The following is an 18,663-nucleotide window of genomic DNA, read 5'->3' as shown; positions in this document are numbered from 1 at the left end:
AAATCTTCATTCTTATTTAATACTTCAAAAGGCACACTTATTCTGTTTGATTCTGTTCTACGAATTTAAATAGTATGACAGTGGCCAGAGTGCCAACTGTGAAACTGCAGAAGCAAGGCTCTGATGTATCATACAGTATGTCAGAATGAGGGTTTTACGTCACCTTCGTACAATTAGAAATCACATTAAGTCACCCCAGAAATGCTGCCAATTGTGCAGTGTGACTGGTAGTGGGCATTCTGGTGGCAGGAGACTGACTGTGAGTTCTTTCTGGCGTAACTGAGCTGTCCCAATTGCATATGTGCAAACTATGACACAGAAATTGGGTGTGCTTCTAAAAGCAAAGGCAACAGTATGACAAAATGTACAAGAACGAAGTACGTACATCCATTATCTGCAGCCAATGTCATGTTTTATTATTTATTTACTTGGTTATTTATTGAGACACAGTGCAGAATAGGCTCTTCCAGCCCTTCGAGCCATACCGCCCCACAATACCTTGCTTTAATCCTAGCCTAATTATGAGACAATTTACAATGGTCAATTAACATACCAACCAGTACATCTTTGGACTGTGGGAGGAAACCCACACGGTCACGGGGAAAACGTACAAACTCCCAATAGGCAGGAACGGGAATTGAACCTTTGGTTAGTGGTGCTAACCATTACACTACCATGCCAAATTGATTATGAAATCAATTTATGTACACAATGGGACACAATGTTGTAGATTCTGAAATTTTATCGCATTGGAACTGACTAGAATCAGGGTAGAGAGGTAGAGAACAGCTACGTTAATGTCTGCTGGCTGCTATGTCGCTTTGAAGTTGTACAGAATCATGATGATATGAATCTTTTACATCAATCAGACTCACATAATGGTAACATTACTTTGAATGATGCCATTTATGTGATCACTGCCTCTTAGTTTTCATCTGATCTAATACCACTATTATCTCCTCTACATTTATTTCGGTTTTGGCACCAGCCTCTTCTCTAGTGAGCTGGCTACACAATACTCACTTCTATTGAAGATGGATGCTATGCAACAAGAAAGATTTTTTTTTGTCCCTAACAACTTTTCCTTAGACCATCTTTTTCACATGTCCATGTTTATGAAATACTTCTCTGTTCTTTTCATGGTAATCAACTGTCATTTCTCCCATTTTCCCCTCTTATTTAGCTTGACTAATATCTTCTGATACTTTTTTTTGGATTCATTGCTGAATTATGAAGTTGAAATTTATTATAATATGTTTTTGACAGCATCTTCTTGTAGGAGATCAGGAAAGCCCGACATATCTGAGTGTACAAGAGACAACTAGGTGAGATGGGGTTCATAATGACAGACCAGTAATTACAGTGAAATGCAGACCATGCAATACCTACTCCTGTCCCTGCTGCTTCGTGGTCTATGCACATTGTGGGAAAAAAATTCATAACCTGAGTTTCCCTGCTCTGTTCACATTACTACGTATTGTTACCACCATTAAGATCACCATTTCCCAATTCTTCCTCAAATTAGACCATAAGACCATAGGATGGAGGAATAGAATTATGCCATTTGGCCCATCAAGTCTGTTCCACTATTTCATCATGACTGATCCATTTTTCCTCTCAGCCCCAATCTCCTGCCTTCTCCCCATATCCCTTCACCAATCAAGAATCTATAAACCTCTGGAAGATTTGTTTTCCAGCAAGACAATGACCCCAAGCACAAAGCCAAAGCTACACAGGTATAGCTTAAAAACAACAAGGTTAATGCCCTGCAGTGGCCAAGTCAGAGTCTATACCTCAATTCAACTGAGAATTTGTGGCTGGACTTGAAAAAGGCTGTTCACTCACGATTCCCATGCAACCTGACAGAGCTTGAGCAGTTTTGTAAAGAAGAATGGAGAAAATTGCAGAGTGCAGGTGTGCAAAGCTACACAGACTCAAAGCTGTAATTGCTGCCAAAGGTGATCTACTAAATTCTGACTTGAAGGGGGTGAGTAATTATGCAATCAATTATTTTGTGTTTAATAATTGTTATAAATTTAGACCAATTTGTAGAAATTTGTTTTCACTTTGACATAAAAGAATCTTTTCTGTTGATCAGTATCAAAAAAGCCAAATTAAATCCAATGTGATTCAATGTTGTAAAACAGTAAAACATGAAAACTTCTGGGGGGGGGGGGAAGAGTGAATACCTTTCAAAGGCATTGAATTCAATGACTTGGCCTCCACAGCTGCCTGTGGCAATCAATTCCACAGGCTCACTACTCCCTGGTGAAAGAAATTTCTCCTCATCTCCGTTCTAAAAGGACATTCCTCGATTCCGAGGTTGTGCCTCTAGTCTTAGACTCCCTACACCATAGGAAACATCCTCTCCACGTCCCCTCTTTTGAAGCCTTTCAATTTTCATCTTAATTGTTTTACTTGTTAAGAATGAGTCACTGGAAACATTTACAGTAAATTCATCAGTTGTTCCATTATAGCATGGGTTCCCACAGACCCCTTGATTAATAGTATTGGTCCATGGCATAAAAAGGTTTCGGAACCTCTGCATTATAGTCTTTCCTTTGAAATGTTGGGCACGTGGCCAAGTGGTTAAGGCGTTCGTCTAGTGATCTGAAGGTCGCTAGTTCGAGCCTCAGCTGTGGCAGCGTGTTTGTGTCCTTAATCACACATTGCTCTAGTGTCTGTGTGAGGAGTGGCGCCCCACACAGACTTCCAATCTGCGCCTTGTAAGGCATGAAAATGCCCGACGCAAGCCTCTCGTGGTCTAAGTCGACATTCCCTCCCTCCCCTCCTTTGAAATATAGTAGACTTATCACCAAAATATATGTAATGGCATAATACTTTAATTTATTTCCATACCTGCTGTGGAGAGGAGTTTTTCTTTTCATAAGAAAGGCAGTTACGATCAATGGAAAATCGAAAGCCATTCCCTTTTCTTCCACTGTCTTCTGATTCTGATTTGTGCATCTTTTCCTCATCCTTATCCTCAGTTCCCAGTTCCGTTTGTTTCCGCTTCTTCCGTCGGTTTCGTCTTTCCTTGGCACTTTTTGAACTAAGCTTTGATGCTTCTGAGGAACTCTGTGACATTTCACATATTCCAACTCTTCCACTTCCATCCTCTTCCTCAGCGGCTAGTGCTGCAGCGGCCTGTCCATTGGGGAGAAAAGCAACACTGCTTTTAGTGAGTGTCTGACCAAATCATACCAGAGGTACATTACTCTGCAGAACTCTTAAGCACATATATATAGCTAGGATGCCTCAGATTTTTGCACAGTACTGTGGTCATTTTATGTTTTGCACTGTACTGCTGCAGCAAAAAAAAATGAATTTCATGACATCTGTCAATGATGATAAATCTGATTCTGAAATGGGTCTTTGTTGTGGACTGAGAGTGGGAAGGGGGCAGGGAGAGGGCAATCATGTTTGTGAAAAGGGGAAGGGAAAGGGCAGGAAGCACCAGAGAGACATTCTATAAAGATCAATAAACCAATTGTTTGGAAGCACCAGAGAGATATTCTGTAATGATCGATAAACCAATTGTTTGGAATCAATTGACCTCGCCTGGTGTCTCAGGACTGGGTGTGTCTTCACCTGCACCACCCCCCATCCCGGCACTCCTCTGCCACCTGTCCCACACCCACCCCATGGCATGCCACCCTCACCATTCCCAACATTCTTTGCTCCTGCCAGATTTAAACTCCCTCTTTGCTCCACATTGGCAAATACACAAAGACAGTACTTTTTCACAGTACTATACAAAATCGAAAAAATATATTTATATAAGGTGAAAAATTCACAGAAGCAGGATGTTTTGCCTGTGAAGTTTTCAGCATCTCATTTACCGCACAGATGAATACTGTTGGGGGGGGAGGGGTAGTGACCAATCAGGGAAGTGCAGCAGCAGCCAAGTGGGGGGAGGGAGGGGTAGTGACCAATCAGGGAACTGCAGCAGCAGCCAGGTGGGGGGGGTAGGGGTAGTGACCAATCGGGGAACTGCAGCAGCAGCCAGGTGGGGTGGGGAGGGGTAGTGACCAATCGGGGAACTGCAGCAGCAGCCAGGCGCTCACATACAGAATGTTCCGAGCAGCTGCATAAGATCCTTAGAGGGATGCTGAGCAGCCAGTGGACGGGTAGAAAGATGGGACAGGGAGGCACTTATATCAAATATAAAAAAAGTGCTGCAGGTACTAGGGTAGGTAGTGGATACAGAAGAGAGGAAACTGTGTGGACCAGGTTAAGGCTGGTGCATTGTGCATTAAACAAAACATTGAAAATGATAGGGAAACACCAGACAGGATTGTGTGAGGAATGTCAGGAAGAGGAGTCAGTACAACATGTCGTTCTGAGTTGCAGGAAGTATGGGATACAGAGAGAGATGATGAGAATTAATCTGAGGGAATTGGGGGTGCAGGAATTCACATTAAAAGGGTAGCTGGGCATGGGTGAGAGAGCACAGATTGGGGTTTTTTTTAGCTTTCTTAAGGGGTACAGGGGTTTTTTATAGGATATGATAGATAAGCAGGAATAGGGTACTAGGATGGCCAAAGATGGGAGGATAAAGTGTAGGTTAGGGTGTGTGTGTGTGTGTGTGTGTGTGTGTGTGTGAGAGAGAGAGAGAGAGAGAGAGAGAGAGAGAGAGACTGGGTGAAGAGATTTAGAATGTAAGTCTATTGCACACTCCGGAGCAGAAGGAGGCGGTAATGTACCATCGAGCTGGGTGCCAAGTGCCGTAAAACAAGACGGAGAAGAAGAAGAAGAGGATGGGTAGAAAGGGGGAGGAGGTCCCATGCAGTCAGTATAGGGATTTAAGGAAGAAACTGAAGAACAGGACCTCCAACGTAGTAATCTCTGGATTACTCCTAGTACCACGTGCTGGTCAAGGCAGGAAAAGGATAATAGTATAGATGAATGAGTGGCTGAGGAAGTGATGCAGGGGGATGAGGATCAGATTTCTAGATCTCTGGGATCTCTTCTGGGGAAGGTATGACCTGTACAAAAAGGATGAGTTACCACAGAACCCGATGGGGACCAACAACCTTACAGGCAGGTTTGCTAAAGCTGTTGTTGGAGAGCTTAAAAGAAGTTGTCAGGGAATAGGAACTAGAATGATAGGGCTGAGGACTGGGTAGTTTATATACTAGTCAATGCGTTATGTCACTAAGCTGTGAGGAAGAACAGGCCGATGATAGGGCAACAGTGCAGTCAGTGAGATGAGGTGAAGTATAATTTGAGGGCAAAATCAAAAAGGGTGGTGAATACAGGACTGAAGGTGTTATATTTGAATGCATGTACTATACGGAATAAGGTTGTAACGCAGTCAGAGATCGACAGATATGACATTGTGGGAATTCCTGCGTTGTGAATGAAAGATTATAGTTGGGGAGCTTAACATCCAAGGATACACATTGTATTGAAAGGACAGGCAGGTAGGCAGAGGGGTTTTGGTGGCTCTGTTGGTAAAAAACAAAATCAAATTCTTAGAAAGAAGTGACATAGAAAATGTAGAATCTGTGTGAATGAAATTAAGAAATTTCAAGGGTAAAAAGACCCTGATGGGAGTTATATACAGGCCTCTGAAGATTAGTCAGGATGTGATCTACAATTTAGAATGGGAGATAGAAAAGGCATGTAAAAAGAGCAATGTTGCGATAATCATGGGGGATTTCAATATGCAGGTAGATTGTGAAAATCAAGTCAGTGCTGGGTCCCAAGGGAGGGAGGTTGTAGAATGCTTACAAAATGTGTTTTTTATTGCAGCTTGTGGTTGAGCCCACTAGGGGAAAGGTAATTCAGGATTGAGTATTGCGTAATGAACTGGAATTGGGAGGCAGTGATCATAATATAATAGAATTAACTATGCAGTTTGAGAAGAAGATTAAGTCAGATTTATCATTATCACAGTGGAGTAAAGGGAATTACAGAGGCATGAGGAAGGAGTTGGCCAAAGCTGATTGAAAGGGGACATTAGCAGGGATGACAACAGAGCAGCAATGGCTGGAGTTTTTGGGGACAATTTGTAAGGTGCAGGATAGATACATCGCAAAGATGAAGAAGGATTCTAAAGGGAGGATGCAGCAATCATCGCTGAAAAGGTAAGTCAAAGACAGTATAAAAGGGAAAGAGGGGGCATATAATATCACAAAAAATAGTGGCAAGTTAGAGGATTGTGAAGCTTTTAAAAACCAATAGAAGGCAACCAAATAAACCATACAGAGAGAAAAGACAAAATATGAAGGTAAGCCAGCCAATAATATCAAAGAGGATTGCAAAAAGTTTTTTCAGATATATAAATAGTAAAGGAGAGGTGAGAATAGATACTGGACCACTGGAAAATGACACTGGAGAAGTTGTGAAGGGGGAACAAAGAAATGGCAGACAAACTAAATATGTGTTCTGTGCCACCCTTCACTGTGGAGGATATAGAAGCAGTGTGGCAGAAATTTAAGAGTGTCAGGGGCAGAAGTAAGTATAGTTGCTATTACTAATGAGAAGGTGTTAGGGAGGCTAAAAAGGTCTGAAGGTAGATAAATCACCTCGACCAGATGGACAACACCAGACAGTTCTGAGAAAGGTAGCTGAAGAGATTGTAGGGACATTAGTACTGATCTTTCAACAATCACCAGATTGTAGAATGATTCCAGAGGACAAGAAAAGTGCAAGTACCACTCCACTCTTAAAGAAGGATGGAGGAAGAAGAAAGGGAATTACAGGCCAGTTAGTTTGACTTCAGTGGTAGGGAAGGTGTTGGAATCCATTATTAAGGATGAGGTTTTGGGGTATTTGAAGGCTCATGATAAAGTAAGTGAAAGTCAGCATGATTTCCTTAAAGGAAAACCTTGTCTGACAAACCCATTCGAATTCTTTGAAGAAATAACATGCAAAATCGCAGGATGCTGTGTACTTGGATTTTCAGAAGGCTGTTGACAGAGTGTTGCACATGAGGCTGCTTAACAAGCTAAGAACCCATGCTAATACAGGAAAGATACTCGAATGGATAGAAGATTGGCTGACCGTCAGGAGGCAAATAAGTCAGAACAAAGGAAGCCGTTTTTAGTTGGCTGCCAGTGACAAGTGATGTTCACAGGAGTCTGTATTGGGGCAACTACTTTTGGGACTGCTGGCGATGGAAAGGGTCTAGAGAAGGTTAACAAACTTGATTCTGGGAATGAAAATGTTACAGTATGAAGAGTGTTTGATGGCTCTGGGTCTGTACTCACTGGAATCAGGGGGGATCTCAATGAAACCTACTGAATATTGAAAGGACTAAATAGAGTGATGTGGAAAGGATGTTTCCCAAATGGGTTGAGTGTAGGAGCAGTGGGCACAGCCTCAGAATAGAGGGATGTTCTTTCAGCACAGATTTGAGGTGGAACTTCTCTAGCTAAAGGGTAGTGAATCTTTGGAATTTATTGCAGGCTATGTCATTGAATATATTTAAAAGCGATTGATAGGTTCTTGATTAGTCAGAGCTTCAAGAGTTATGGAGAGAAGGCAGAAGAATGGGGTCGAGAGGGATAATAATTCGGCCATGATGAAATGGCGGAGCATTCAATGGGCCATTCTGCTTCTATATCTTATGGTCTATAATACTACAATAATTTCAAAAAGCTTACAGTCAGGAAATGGACCAATACAGAATACTATACTGATCATTACTAAAATGCAACATGGCATTTTTAACAAGTGTTACAAAATGACATGATGAGAACCTTACCTGAGCTTCTTCTTGGTGTCTTTTTAGTTGCTCAAGCATTTGCTGAAATTCTGCTTCTTTTTGTACTGCTTCCTCTAAGGTGGCCTGGTTTTGCTCATCATAGGCCATTGCAACAACAGCCAGAATCAAATTGACCAAGTAGAAAGATCCCAGGAAAATGACCAGCACAAAAAATATCATGTATGTTTTTCCAGCAGCTCTCAGGGTCTGATAGAATAAAGTGTTAAACTCCCCATTACTCTTAGATTGTCTTTATTGAGAAATCAGAGATTACATAAAGACAATATACTTTCATGTGAGAATGAATAGTTCAAGTCAAACTTCCTTGGGAAAATGTTTCACAGAAATCTTGAACATTTATGGCATTGAAGAAGGCCACTTAAGTTCATCATTAAAATAATTAGATATTCATTATATGTGAATTGTCACAACTAGGGGTCATTTACTATGTGGACTGTATTATCTCAGTGTAATCTTGTGGATATGCAGTGTCCCATGGATTATGAATGACTAATTGTTTGTCTTTGGACTAGCTCTGGTTTTTCACTTTGCTTTGCAAGTGTCTCATTTTGCATCATGGGGATTGTTAAACTCTTTGTAATTATTACTTTTATTCAATTTGGGATAATTAAATTTTCATGGGATTTTGTAGTTGTTGTCTTTGGGAGTTATTGCTTTGTCTGGACACCGGGGCTGTCTGGTTGTCTGAATTCCTATGAGCTCCAGGGTGTACTTCAGGGGGGCATGTTAACCCCTCTTTACTTGGTTCTTGTCTGGTGAAACTCTGACCCAGTTCTTCTATGTTTCATGAGTGATTTCAGTTTATCAGGACTCTGTATAGTTCACCTGAGTTCTTGTTAGATTTACTGATTAATTTCTGTAATAAATCTTTTGTTATGTTTGAGTTGCCGAAGTCTCTGTGATTCCTGCACTTGAGTTTGCTAGTGACCCTGACATTAATAAATTGTAAACCAACTATAAAGAATGTACCACATTCAGTGTGCCTTGTAACTGCACAATAACAATCAGGATGGTAACCCTTTTACAAGAAGATATGTGTTACAAACAAGGTAAGCATGATTGATAGGGAAATCATTATCAAAAAGAATCAGCATTATATTGGCAATTTACCACATACTCATGCCCAAAGACAAAGCCTCGCTCAAAATCGCTCTCTGGTTTCATCTCCAAGAAGTTAAACATAACTTGGGTGCCAATGAACCTTGTTAACTGAGCCCATTTATAATCTAGACAGAGGAAGTACCTTCCAAACTCTACGAAAACAAAGAACGCTTAGCTTCAACAAACTCCAGCTGTCTCCTTACCAAAATGGATCCATGACTGGCTTGGAAATAGATAGATATTGATAATGTTTTGTGAGTGGAAGCATGTGACCTGTGGTGTATCACATCACATTGATCTGTTCCAGAACCCTTCCTGTTAGTTGTTTGATCAATAGTCTGACTGTGATTCATACCATTGACCCCTACCATTACCTGAGGGGTCAGTGGGCCCCAGGTTGGGAACCCCTGACCTAGAGGGGTTCTGAGAAACTGAGAAGCATAAATAAAGTTAACAAGTTTTTGCCACAGCACAGGTGTATACATCAGAGAGCAATTGTACATTTAAGGGGACAGATCTGAAATATATTTTTCACAATGAGAGGATTTTGGGAACACAGGGCATGTGGAAGTGGTGAAGATAGATTTTCTCGGTGCCTTCAAGTATCAAGGCAAGTACTTGAATTGCCATAGCAAAGAAGGCTACAGGCTAAGTTCTGGAAAATGGGATTAGTATAGATATATACTTAATGGTTGGCCTGTGCACAATGTGCTGAACAGTCTATTTCTGTGCTCTAGGGCAATACATGCTCCTGTACTATTGAAGAGCAAGGTAAATGTGTGGAATATGGAATAGGGGCCCTGAAAGACAACAGCTCTTTCAGGGTATTCAAGCAGTTGTTACATTGGGGTGTTGTGGACTGCATTACTGATTCACAAAATTGTACTCAACCAAAGTGCATTTTCCATTCAAACAAAATGCACAAGGATTATTCTCACCTTCTCAACCCCAGCTTAATTCATTAATGTTAAATATGCATTCATTTATAACATTGGTGTTTTCCTTTCTTCTCAGAATATTTAGATCATTCCCTGTCATAGAGTCATAGAAAAATACAGCATTGAAACAGGCCCTTCTGGTCCATGCCAAATCATTTAAACTGCACTGAGATAATACCCCTACAATCCAAGTATACAAACTTCTGTTGAAATCAAGTTCATATGCACCACTTGTGCTGGCAGCTCCTTCCACACTCTCACCACCCTCTGAGTGATGTGATCATCACCGTCATGTAATCACTTCACTCACGGCAGTGGCATTTACCTTACTCTGGAAGTTGTCTATCACTTTCAATAAAATCAAAAATAGGTTGCTTCAGCACCTCATTTAAGAGCTAGACATTGATTAAACTAAGATAATTTGTTCTGTGTCTTGTTTGTAATCATGCCATTCAAATGACTGCTACTTGAGGATAAGTTTTGCTCTTTATCAGTTCCTTAATTTCTACACCATCATCATCATCATGTGCCATGTCGTATCACACAGGAAATCATGGACTCCATGACCATGATTGGCCTTGGCAAAGTTTTCTACAGAAGTAATTTGCCATAGCCTTCTTCTGGGCAGTGTCTTTCTACACCACCAGTTTATAGAGTCAGAGAGTCATAAAAACATTCAGCACAGAAAAAGGCCTTTGGACCATCTAGTCTGTGCCATACCATTTAAACTGTCTACTCCCATTGATCTACACCTGGACCATAACCCTCCGTACCCTTGCCTATCCAAACTTCTTTTAAATATTCAAGTCGGGTTTGCATGCACTACTTGCACTGGTACATAATAACATAAGAAATAGCAGGAGTCGGCCATCTGGCCTGTCGATCATGCTCCGCCATTCAATAAGATCATGGCTGATCTGACCATGGACTCATCTCCACCCACCTGCCTTTTTCCCATAACCCTTAATTCCTCTACTACGCAAAATTCTATCCAACCTTGTCTTAAGTATATATTACTGAGGTAGCCTCCACTGCTTCATTGGGCAGAGAATTCCACAGATCCACCACTCTCTGGGAAAAGCAGTTCCTGCTCTTTTCTGTCCTAAACCTACTCCCCCCGAATCTTGAGGCTATGTCCCCTAGTTCCAGTCTCACCTACCAGTGGAAACAACTTTTCTGCCTCCATCTTATCTATCCCTTTCATAATTTTGTATGTTTCTATGAGATCTCCTCTCACCCTCCTGAATTCCAGCAAGTACAGTCCCAGGCAACTCAATCTCTCCTCATAGTCTAACCACCTCATTTCTGGAATCAACCTGGTGAACCTCCTCTACACTGCCTCCAAAGCCAGTACATCCTTCCTTAAGTAAGGAGACCAAGCATAATACACTGGCTTTCGATCAAACTATTCCACTCTCCATTTGTATGAGAAACTCAATCATACTATGATCACTCTTTCCAAGAGGATCCCTAACTACAAGATCTAAGATAGCATGTTCGCTTGTAGGTTCAGTAATCTTATCATGTATGCATTCTATGAAGTCTTCCTCAAGACTGCCAAGACCAACCTAATTCACCAATCTATGTGCAAGTTAAAGCGCCCCATGATAACTGCTATTCCATTATTACATACCTCAGCTATTTCTCTGTTTACTGCCTGTGCCACAGTAACGTTATTATCCAGCGCCCACAAGACAACTCCCACCAGTGATTTTTTTTCCCTTTACTATTCCTAACCTCTACCCAGATGGATTCAACATTCTGCTCCTTAGATCTTTCATTATCGCCCTGATCTCATCTTTAATTAAGAGTACTACCCGACCTGCCTTACCTTCCTGCCTATCCTTCCGCTTTACCTGATATCCTTGGATATTTAATTCCCAATTCTCTCCACCCTGCAACCATGTTTCTGTAATGGCCACTAAATCATATCCCCTTGTACTGATTTGTGCCACAAGTTCACTGACCTTGTTACGAATACTATGGACATTCAGATAAAGCGCCTTTAAAATCTCGTAATCTTTGTCCCTTATGCACTTGACTTTTCTGCACTGCACCCTTACTTCTCTTTTTTAACTTTTGCTTTTACTTATCTTTATCCACACTTTTCTCTTTTACTTTATCCATATTTCTTCATTCTGTTGAACCCATTCCCCTGCTACTTAGTTTATCCACAACTCGGCAGGATCTAGGTCCCATCACGGTTCAGGTGGAGCCCATTCCAATGGAACAGCTTCATCCTTCCCCAATACCAGTACCAGTTTCCCATGAATTCAAACTCACTTCTCCCACACCAATCCTTGAGCCACATTTTTAACTCTCTAATCTTCTTAACCCTGTGCCAATTTACACGTGGCTTAGGTAGTAATCTAGAGATTACCGCCTTTTTGGTTCTGCTTTTTAATTTAGTCCCTAGCTACTCAAATTCCCTCAGCAGAACCTCTTTCCTCATTCTACCTACGCCATTGATACCCACATGGACCACGACAACTGGATCTTTCCCCTCCCACTGCAAATCCCTCTGCAGGTCAGATAGCTCATTCCGCACTCTCATGACCCTCTGAGTGAAGATGTTTCCCCTCAGGTCCCATTAAACTTTTCACCTTTCACCCTTCACCCACGACCTCTGGGTGAAGGGTCCCAGCCAACCTCAGTGGAAAAAGTCTGTTTCCATTTACCCCATCTATACCACTCATAATTTTGTATACCTCTATCAAATCTCCTCTCAATCTCAGTCTTCATTAAAATACCAATTTCTCCAAAGAGAGGGATGGATATCTGTCAGCTGTCAAACACCACTTAATTTCTGGATACAGATTCAGTGACACATTGTGCCTGTATGCATGATCAATATAGGAATCAATCATTAAAAGGTAAATTGAAATATAAAATAAGGAGACAGGAAATACCTTCAATGTTTTAGCTTGTAATACATGAAAAGGGAAAGAATTACTGATAGTATTTTTAGAGATGGCCAAAAATAACCGGGATTTTATTCTCAAACTCCTTAATGTCTGCAGGTGCAGGAAATCCAAATCCTGGAGGAACTCAGTGGGTCAGGTAGCATCTACGGGGAATAATAAACATTTGAAGTTTTGAGCCAAAACTCTTCATCAGGACTGAGAAGGAAAGGGGAAGGTGCCAGAATATAAAGGTGGGGAAGGGGAAGGAGGCTGGCTGGAAGGTGATAGGTGAAGCCAGGTGGGTGGGAAAGGTCAAGGGCTGGAGAAGAAGGAATCTGATAGGAGAGTGGACCACAGAAGAAAAGGAAGGAGGAGGGGATCTGGGGGAAGTAATAGGCAGGTGAGAAGTGGTAAGAGGACAAGAGCAGGAAATAGAAGAAGAGGGGAGGGTGAGAGAATTTTAACCGGAAGGAGAAATCAATGTTCATGCTGTCAGGTTGGAAGGTACCCAGATGGAATATAAGGTGTTGCCCATCCACCTTGACGGAGGCCTCATCTTGGCACAAGAGGAGGCCATGGGCCAATATGTCGGAACGGTAATGGGAACTGGAATTAAAATGTTTGGCCATCGGGAAACCCTGCTCGTGGTGGACGGTGCTGAGGTGCTTCAGGAAGCACCAGGACTTTATTCTGTTGTGAATGCTGAGATTATAATTGCCTTTAATTTGACTATGATTAATTTTATATGAGTGAAATGTGCTGTAGATTGTACTACTGAAAAACAGTGACAATATTTTGCAACTAATATTTTCCATTGATGTTACATGATAAACCATCCTTACCAGCTGGTAAAGGTTTTCCCAAAAGTCCTGAGTCATCAGCCGAAATAATGATAAGAATGCCCAGCTGAATGTGTCAAAGCTGGTGTAACCATAATTGGGGTTTCTTCCAGCTTTCAGGCATGTATAGCCCTCGGGACATTGACTGAAAAAAATAAAATATGAAATAATGGAAAGCACAATTAAAATATTTAACACCTTTACTTTTTATAATTTACAGCTGTCATGTTGATTTTTTTCTAAACTCTCATTCATAAAAGCATTCCCGCATTGCTGGTTTGTCTGGAATTTGAAGTGATTTTCTGGAGACCCTTTGTCAGAAAACTTAATTCAAGTTGATGTACCTCAAAAACTCGTATGCCTTTCATGATTATGATTGTGAATACCTTGCTGATGTTTCAAAAACAGAACTACTTACAATATTGTGAAAAACTCTTAGGGAAGTATTCGCCTCCCCCCCCCCCCTTGGAAGTTCTCATGTTTTATTGTCTTACAAAATTCAATCACATTGGATTTAATTTTGCTTTCGTGACATTGATCAACAGAAAGACACTTCCATGTCAAAGTGAAAACAGATCTCTAGAAAATGATCTAAATTAATTGCAAATATAAACCAAAAATTAAATGATAGCATAAATATTCACCAGCCTCCCTTTAGCATGACACGCCAAATCATCAGTGGTGAAGCCAATTGGTCTTAGAAGTCACACAATTATTTAAATGGAGATCACCGTGAGCAGTCAAGGTTTTTCAATTGTTTGTCGTTTCCGAACCTGTATCTGGAAGGTCCAGTTGCTGGTGAGTCAGTATCCTGGCTAAAACTACACCATGTAGACAAAAGAACACTCTAAGCAATTCTGCGAAAAGGTTATTGAAAAGCACAAGTCAGGAGACGGATACAAGAACACACTGCTTTATGGGAGAGTGGCAAAGGAAAAGCTGCTGTTGAAAAAAACCTCATATGAAATCTTGGCTAGAGTTTGCCAGAAGGCATGTGGGAGGCTCTGAAGTCAGCTGGAAGAAGGTTCTATGGTCTGATGAAACCAAAATTGAACTTCTGGCCATCAGACTACATGCTATGTTTGGTGTAAGCCAAACACCACACATCAAAAACACACCAACTCTACCCTGATGTGGCTGCATACTGCTGTGGGGGTGATTCACTGCAGCAAACCCTGGAAGGCTCGTGAAGGTAGAGGGTAAAATGAATGCAGCAAAATACAGGGAAATCCCGGAGGAAAACCTGATGCAATCTGCAAAAGAACTGCGACTTGGAAGATTTGTTTTCCAGCAAGATAATGACCCCAAGCATAAAGCAAAAGCTACACAGGAATGGCTTAAAAACAACAAAGTTAATGTCCTGAATGTCCAGGTCAGAGTCCAGACCTCAATCTAATTGAGAATTTGTGGCTAGACTTGAAAGGAGCTCTTCACTCATCATCTCCATGCAATCTGACAGAGCTTGAGCAGTTTTGTAAAGAAGAATGGGGAAAATTGCAATGTCCAGACGTGCAAAGCTGTTGGAGACCTATGCACACAGACACAAGGCTGTATTGCTGCCAAAGGTGCATCTACTAAATATTGACTTGCAGGGAGTGAATACTTATGCAATCAATTATTTTGTGTTTTATATTTGTAATTAACTTCGATCACTTTGTAGAGATCTGTTTTCACTTAGACACAAAGGAGTCTTATTCTGTTAATAAATGTCAAAAAAAGCCAAATTAAATCCACTGTGATTCAATATTGTAAAACAATAAAACTTGAAAACTTCCGGGGGGGGGGTGTCAATACTTTTTATAGGAACTGTATAAATAGCTAGAGTGTCTAATACTTTTGCACAGAATTGTAGTGAATTTATGTATTACACTGTGCTGTTGCCACACAAAAAAAATCAAATTTCATAGGTGATGATAATCCTGATTCTGATATGGGTCTCTAGTATGGACTGAGAGTGAGAAGGGGTAGGAAAAGGGGAATCATGGTTGCGGCAAGAGGAAGGGAGAGGGGCGGGGGCAGGAAGCACAAGAGGGACATTCTGTAATGATCAAGAAACCAATTGTTTGGAATTAAATGACCTTGCCCTGTGTCTCCAGGCTGGGTGTGTCTGCATTTGCACTACCTCCTCCTCTGGCATTCTTCCTCTGTCACCTATCCCACACCCCTCCCAAGGTGCTCCACCCTCACCTCCCAACCTCCCTTGCTCCTGCCAGATTTACAAACTCACTCTCCTATCCACATTGATAAGTAGAGTAATGTGCGAAAGTCTTGGTCATCATAGTAATATACGTATATGTGGCTAAGACTTCTGCACAGAACTGTATAAGTTCCAAGTTATTGGGTGAACAACGTAGTCTTTGGTGTAACTGCAAGTCTGTGTCTTTACTATTGCTTTGCTCACACTTGAGTGCTGGTAGCGGGTGCACTTTATTTTTGCCAGTGGGGGGAAGGGGATTGTTGCTCGCTGCTGCTTACGCATGGGAGGGAGGGGAGCTGGGGGGGATCTTTGGGGTTCTAACGTTTAACTGTCATTCATTCTTGGGGCACTCCTTTTTTTCGTGGATGGTTGCAAAGAAAAAGCATTTCAGGATGTATATTGTATACATTTCTCTGATATTAAGTACCTTTGAACCTTTGAAATGACATAAATGCAAATACACTCAGACACAGCTCTGCTAGTTAACATATCATCAATAATTAAGTTGATAGTTGCAAGCTCTCTTTTGTGATTTTAATTAATTTGCCCAATTTTATTACAATCTTATATATCCCAATCCCACTATTCTACATGGCATTTACTTAACAAATCTATTATTTATTCATTTCTTTAAGCGTAACTATTCATCTGTTCTAAAACCAAAGCAAAATTAAATGTGATAACTCACCCAGCATCTGAACCATTACCACAGAGCAGTGCATCTTTGGATCCTTCCAAGAAATAGTAATTTTCTGTTAATTAAATGATAACAAAATATTATTAGCTTTTTTTTCTGGAAACACACTTGCCTATACATGTAGATAAATATAGTTTTTGTCAAGGGTTTAAAAATAATCTTGCAATTCTCTGCTGTGTTTAAGTAATAGAGAATGAGAACTGACTGTTTGGCATTTTCGTTAGTTTTCTATGGTATTGGCAATGCAATATATCTTAAAACTTTGATGTTAAAGAAAGCAGATAAAAGCAACACAAATGAAACATTGATGCTATTACAAATGAGATACCCAAATTAGTGAATACAATATACAACCTGAAATTCGTACTCTTCACAGATATCCGTAACAAAAGAACCTCAGAGAATGAATGATAGAAACATCAAGCTCTGAAGTCTGCCTACCCTTCAAACATATATTAAAATACTAAAATTACTTTTTAAATATTGAAAAGATTGCAAATTAATGAAATATTAAGGGCACTGTAATAATGAAATTACTTTTAAGGGAAATTGCGTGATATATAAAAAAGTTTCTTTGAACAGTTTTTTTCGTTTCCTAGTTGTCTGTGGGTAAGACAAATCTCAGGGTTGTATACTGCATACATACTTTGATACTAAATGTACTTTGAATCCTGAATCTTTGAAGCATATTTCACCTAATAATTCATTAAGTTTATCAGATGTGCCGCTGAAATATATAGACTAAGAACATTCCAAATTGAATTCTCAATTTATAATTAACAAGCTAATCATAGGCAGATGACCCTGGTTTCATAAACTATTAGAAATCTCTACTGCAATCACAGGTATAGATATTGAATGCAAGTAGGAATGCCCAAGCCTTGCAATATTCTGGAGAGCTGATACCTGTTGCACTGAATTCCAGTACAGGATCAATATCCTTACAAAAGTCGTGGGGGAAATTATGCAAAGTAAGTGAGTGACTAAGTAAGAATAATGAGACAAAATCTTCGCATGAAAGCAAGTTGTCTTCTCTATAGGTTGCTCTCAAAAAAATTCAAAGCCAACTTAAACTGATCTTGGTGAAGCTGCAACTCGTGAATAGCCAAACTTCTGGATACCATCTTTATCAGGATCAGGGTTATTATCACAGGCATATGTCATGATAATATAGAAATGCATAAATAAATAAATAAGGTTAAAATATGTGTGTGTGTGTGTGTGTGTGTGTGTTGAATAGATCAAAAATAGTGCAAAAGCAAACAATATATACATAAAATGATTTCTTGGACCACTGGCTGGATCATGTGGCGCACCATTATTCATCACCGGGAGTTAGGTTCAGATGTGGATAACATTGGTAGAATTTCTGATGAGAAACTCTAAAGATCTTGAATAAACTATGCTCATAACATCTCTTAAAATATATGAAATGTTAGTGCACCAGATGTTTTAATTATCAGATACTTGTTCCAAACAGGAGATAATTTGATAAATAGTGTTCTTTACAAATTTTCTCTCCTCTATATTGGGAAGGTGTTGAGTATGTAGATTAATTTGGGCAAATGCATTTTAAAAACACAAAATACTTCTGATGCTTTATATCTGGCTGAAAAGCAGAAAATACTGGTAGTACTCAGCAGGGTGATGGAAAGAAAATTAACAGTTCAGGGCAGTGAAATTTCATCACTTCAGAGCATTCTAATTGGCTGCATCACTGTCTGGTATGGGGGGGGGATGGGGGTTATTGTACAGGATGAAGTAAGCTGCAGAGAGTTGTACACTTAGTCAGCTCCATCAGGAGGACTAGCCTCCATAGTATCCAGGACATCTTCAAGGAGCGATGCCTCAAAAAGGCAGCATCCATCATTAAGGACCCCCATCACCCAGATCATGCCGTGTTCTCATTGCTACCATCAGGAATGAGTTACAGGAGCCTGAAGGCACACACTCAATGATTCAGGAACAGCTTCTTCCCTTCTGCCAGCAGATTTCTGAATGGACATTGAACCCATGAACACTACCTCATGACTTTTTGCACTACCTATTTAACAATTTTAAATATATACACACATTTACTGTAATTCACATTTTTTCTCTGTTATTATGTATTGAACTGTACTGCTGCCACAAAGACAACAAATTTCACAACTGGTGATATTAAACCTGATTCTGATTTTGATTCTGAAAGCTTTCAAGAACACTACCATATTGATTTTCTTTCCCTCTCTCTCCACAAAGTCCAGTTGCCTA

The 18,663-nt window shown here is 40.4% G+C and overlaps 1 protein-coding gene across 3 annotated transcripts in view; it reads right to left on the bottom strand.

The window, feature by feature from the left end:
- scn1laa (sodium channel, voltage-gated, type I-like, alpha) overlaps positions 1 to 18,663 on the bottom strand; it is a 225,497-nt gene that overhangs the window by 130,144 nt on the left and 76,690 nt on the right. For 2 of the 3 annotated variants that reach the window (XM_063052347.1, XM_063052348.1), the window contains exons 8-11: positions 16,402 to 16,465; positions 13,520 to 13,661; positions 7,715 to 7,921; positions 2,860 to 3,147 (exon numbers count right to left, since the gene is read on the bottom strand). In XM_063052347.1, the coding sequence (XP_062908417.1) occupies positions 2,860 to 3,147; positions 7,715 to 7,921; positions 13,520 to 13,661; positions 16,402 to 16,465 (701 nt within the window). The remainder of the gene's footprint in view (positions 1 to 2,859; positions 3,148 to 7,714; positions 7,922 to 13,519; positions 13,662 to 16,401; positions 16,466 to 18,663) is intronic. The other variant, XM_063052350.1, reaches the window with a different exon arrangement.

Source organism: Mobula hypostoma, chromosome 6, assembly GCF_963921235.1.
Source record: "Mobula hypostoma chromosome 6, sMobHyp1.1, whole genome shotgun sequence".
In the NCBI taxonomy this organism is placed as follows: Eukaryota; Metazoa; Chordata; class Chondrichthyes; order Myliobatiformes; family Myliobatidae; genus Mobula; species Mobula hypostoma.
The sequence above is the reverse complement of the archived record's forward strand: the minus strand, read 5'-3'. Positions and strand labels throughout refer to the sequence as shown.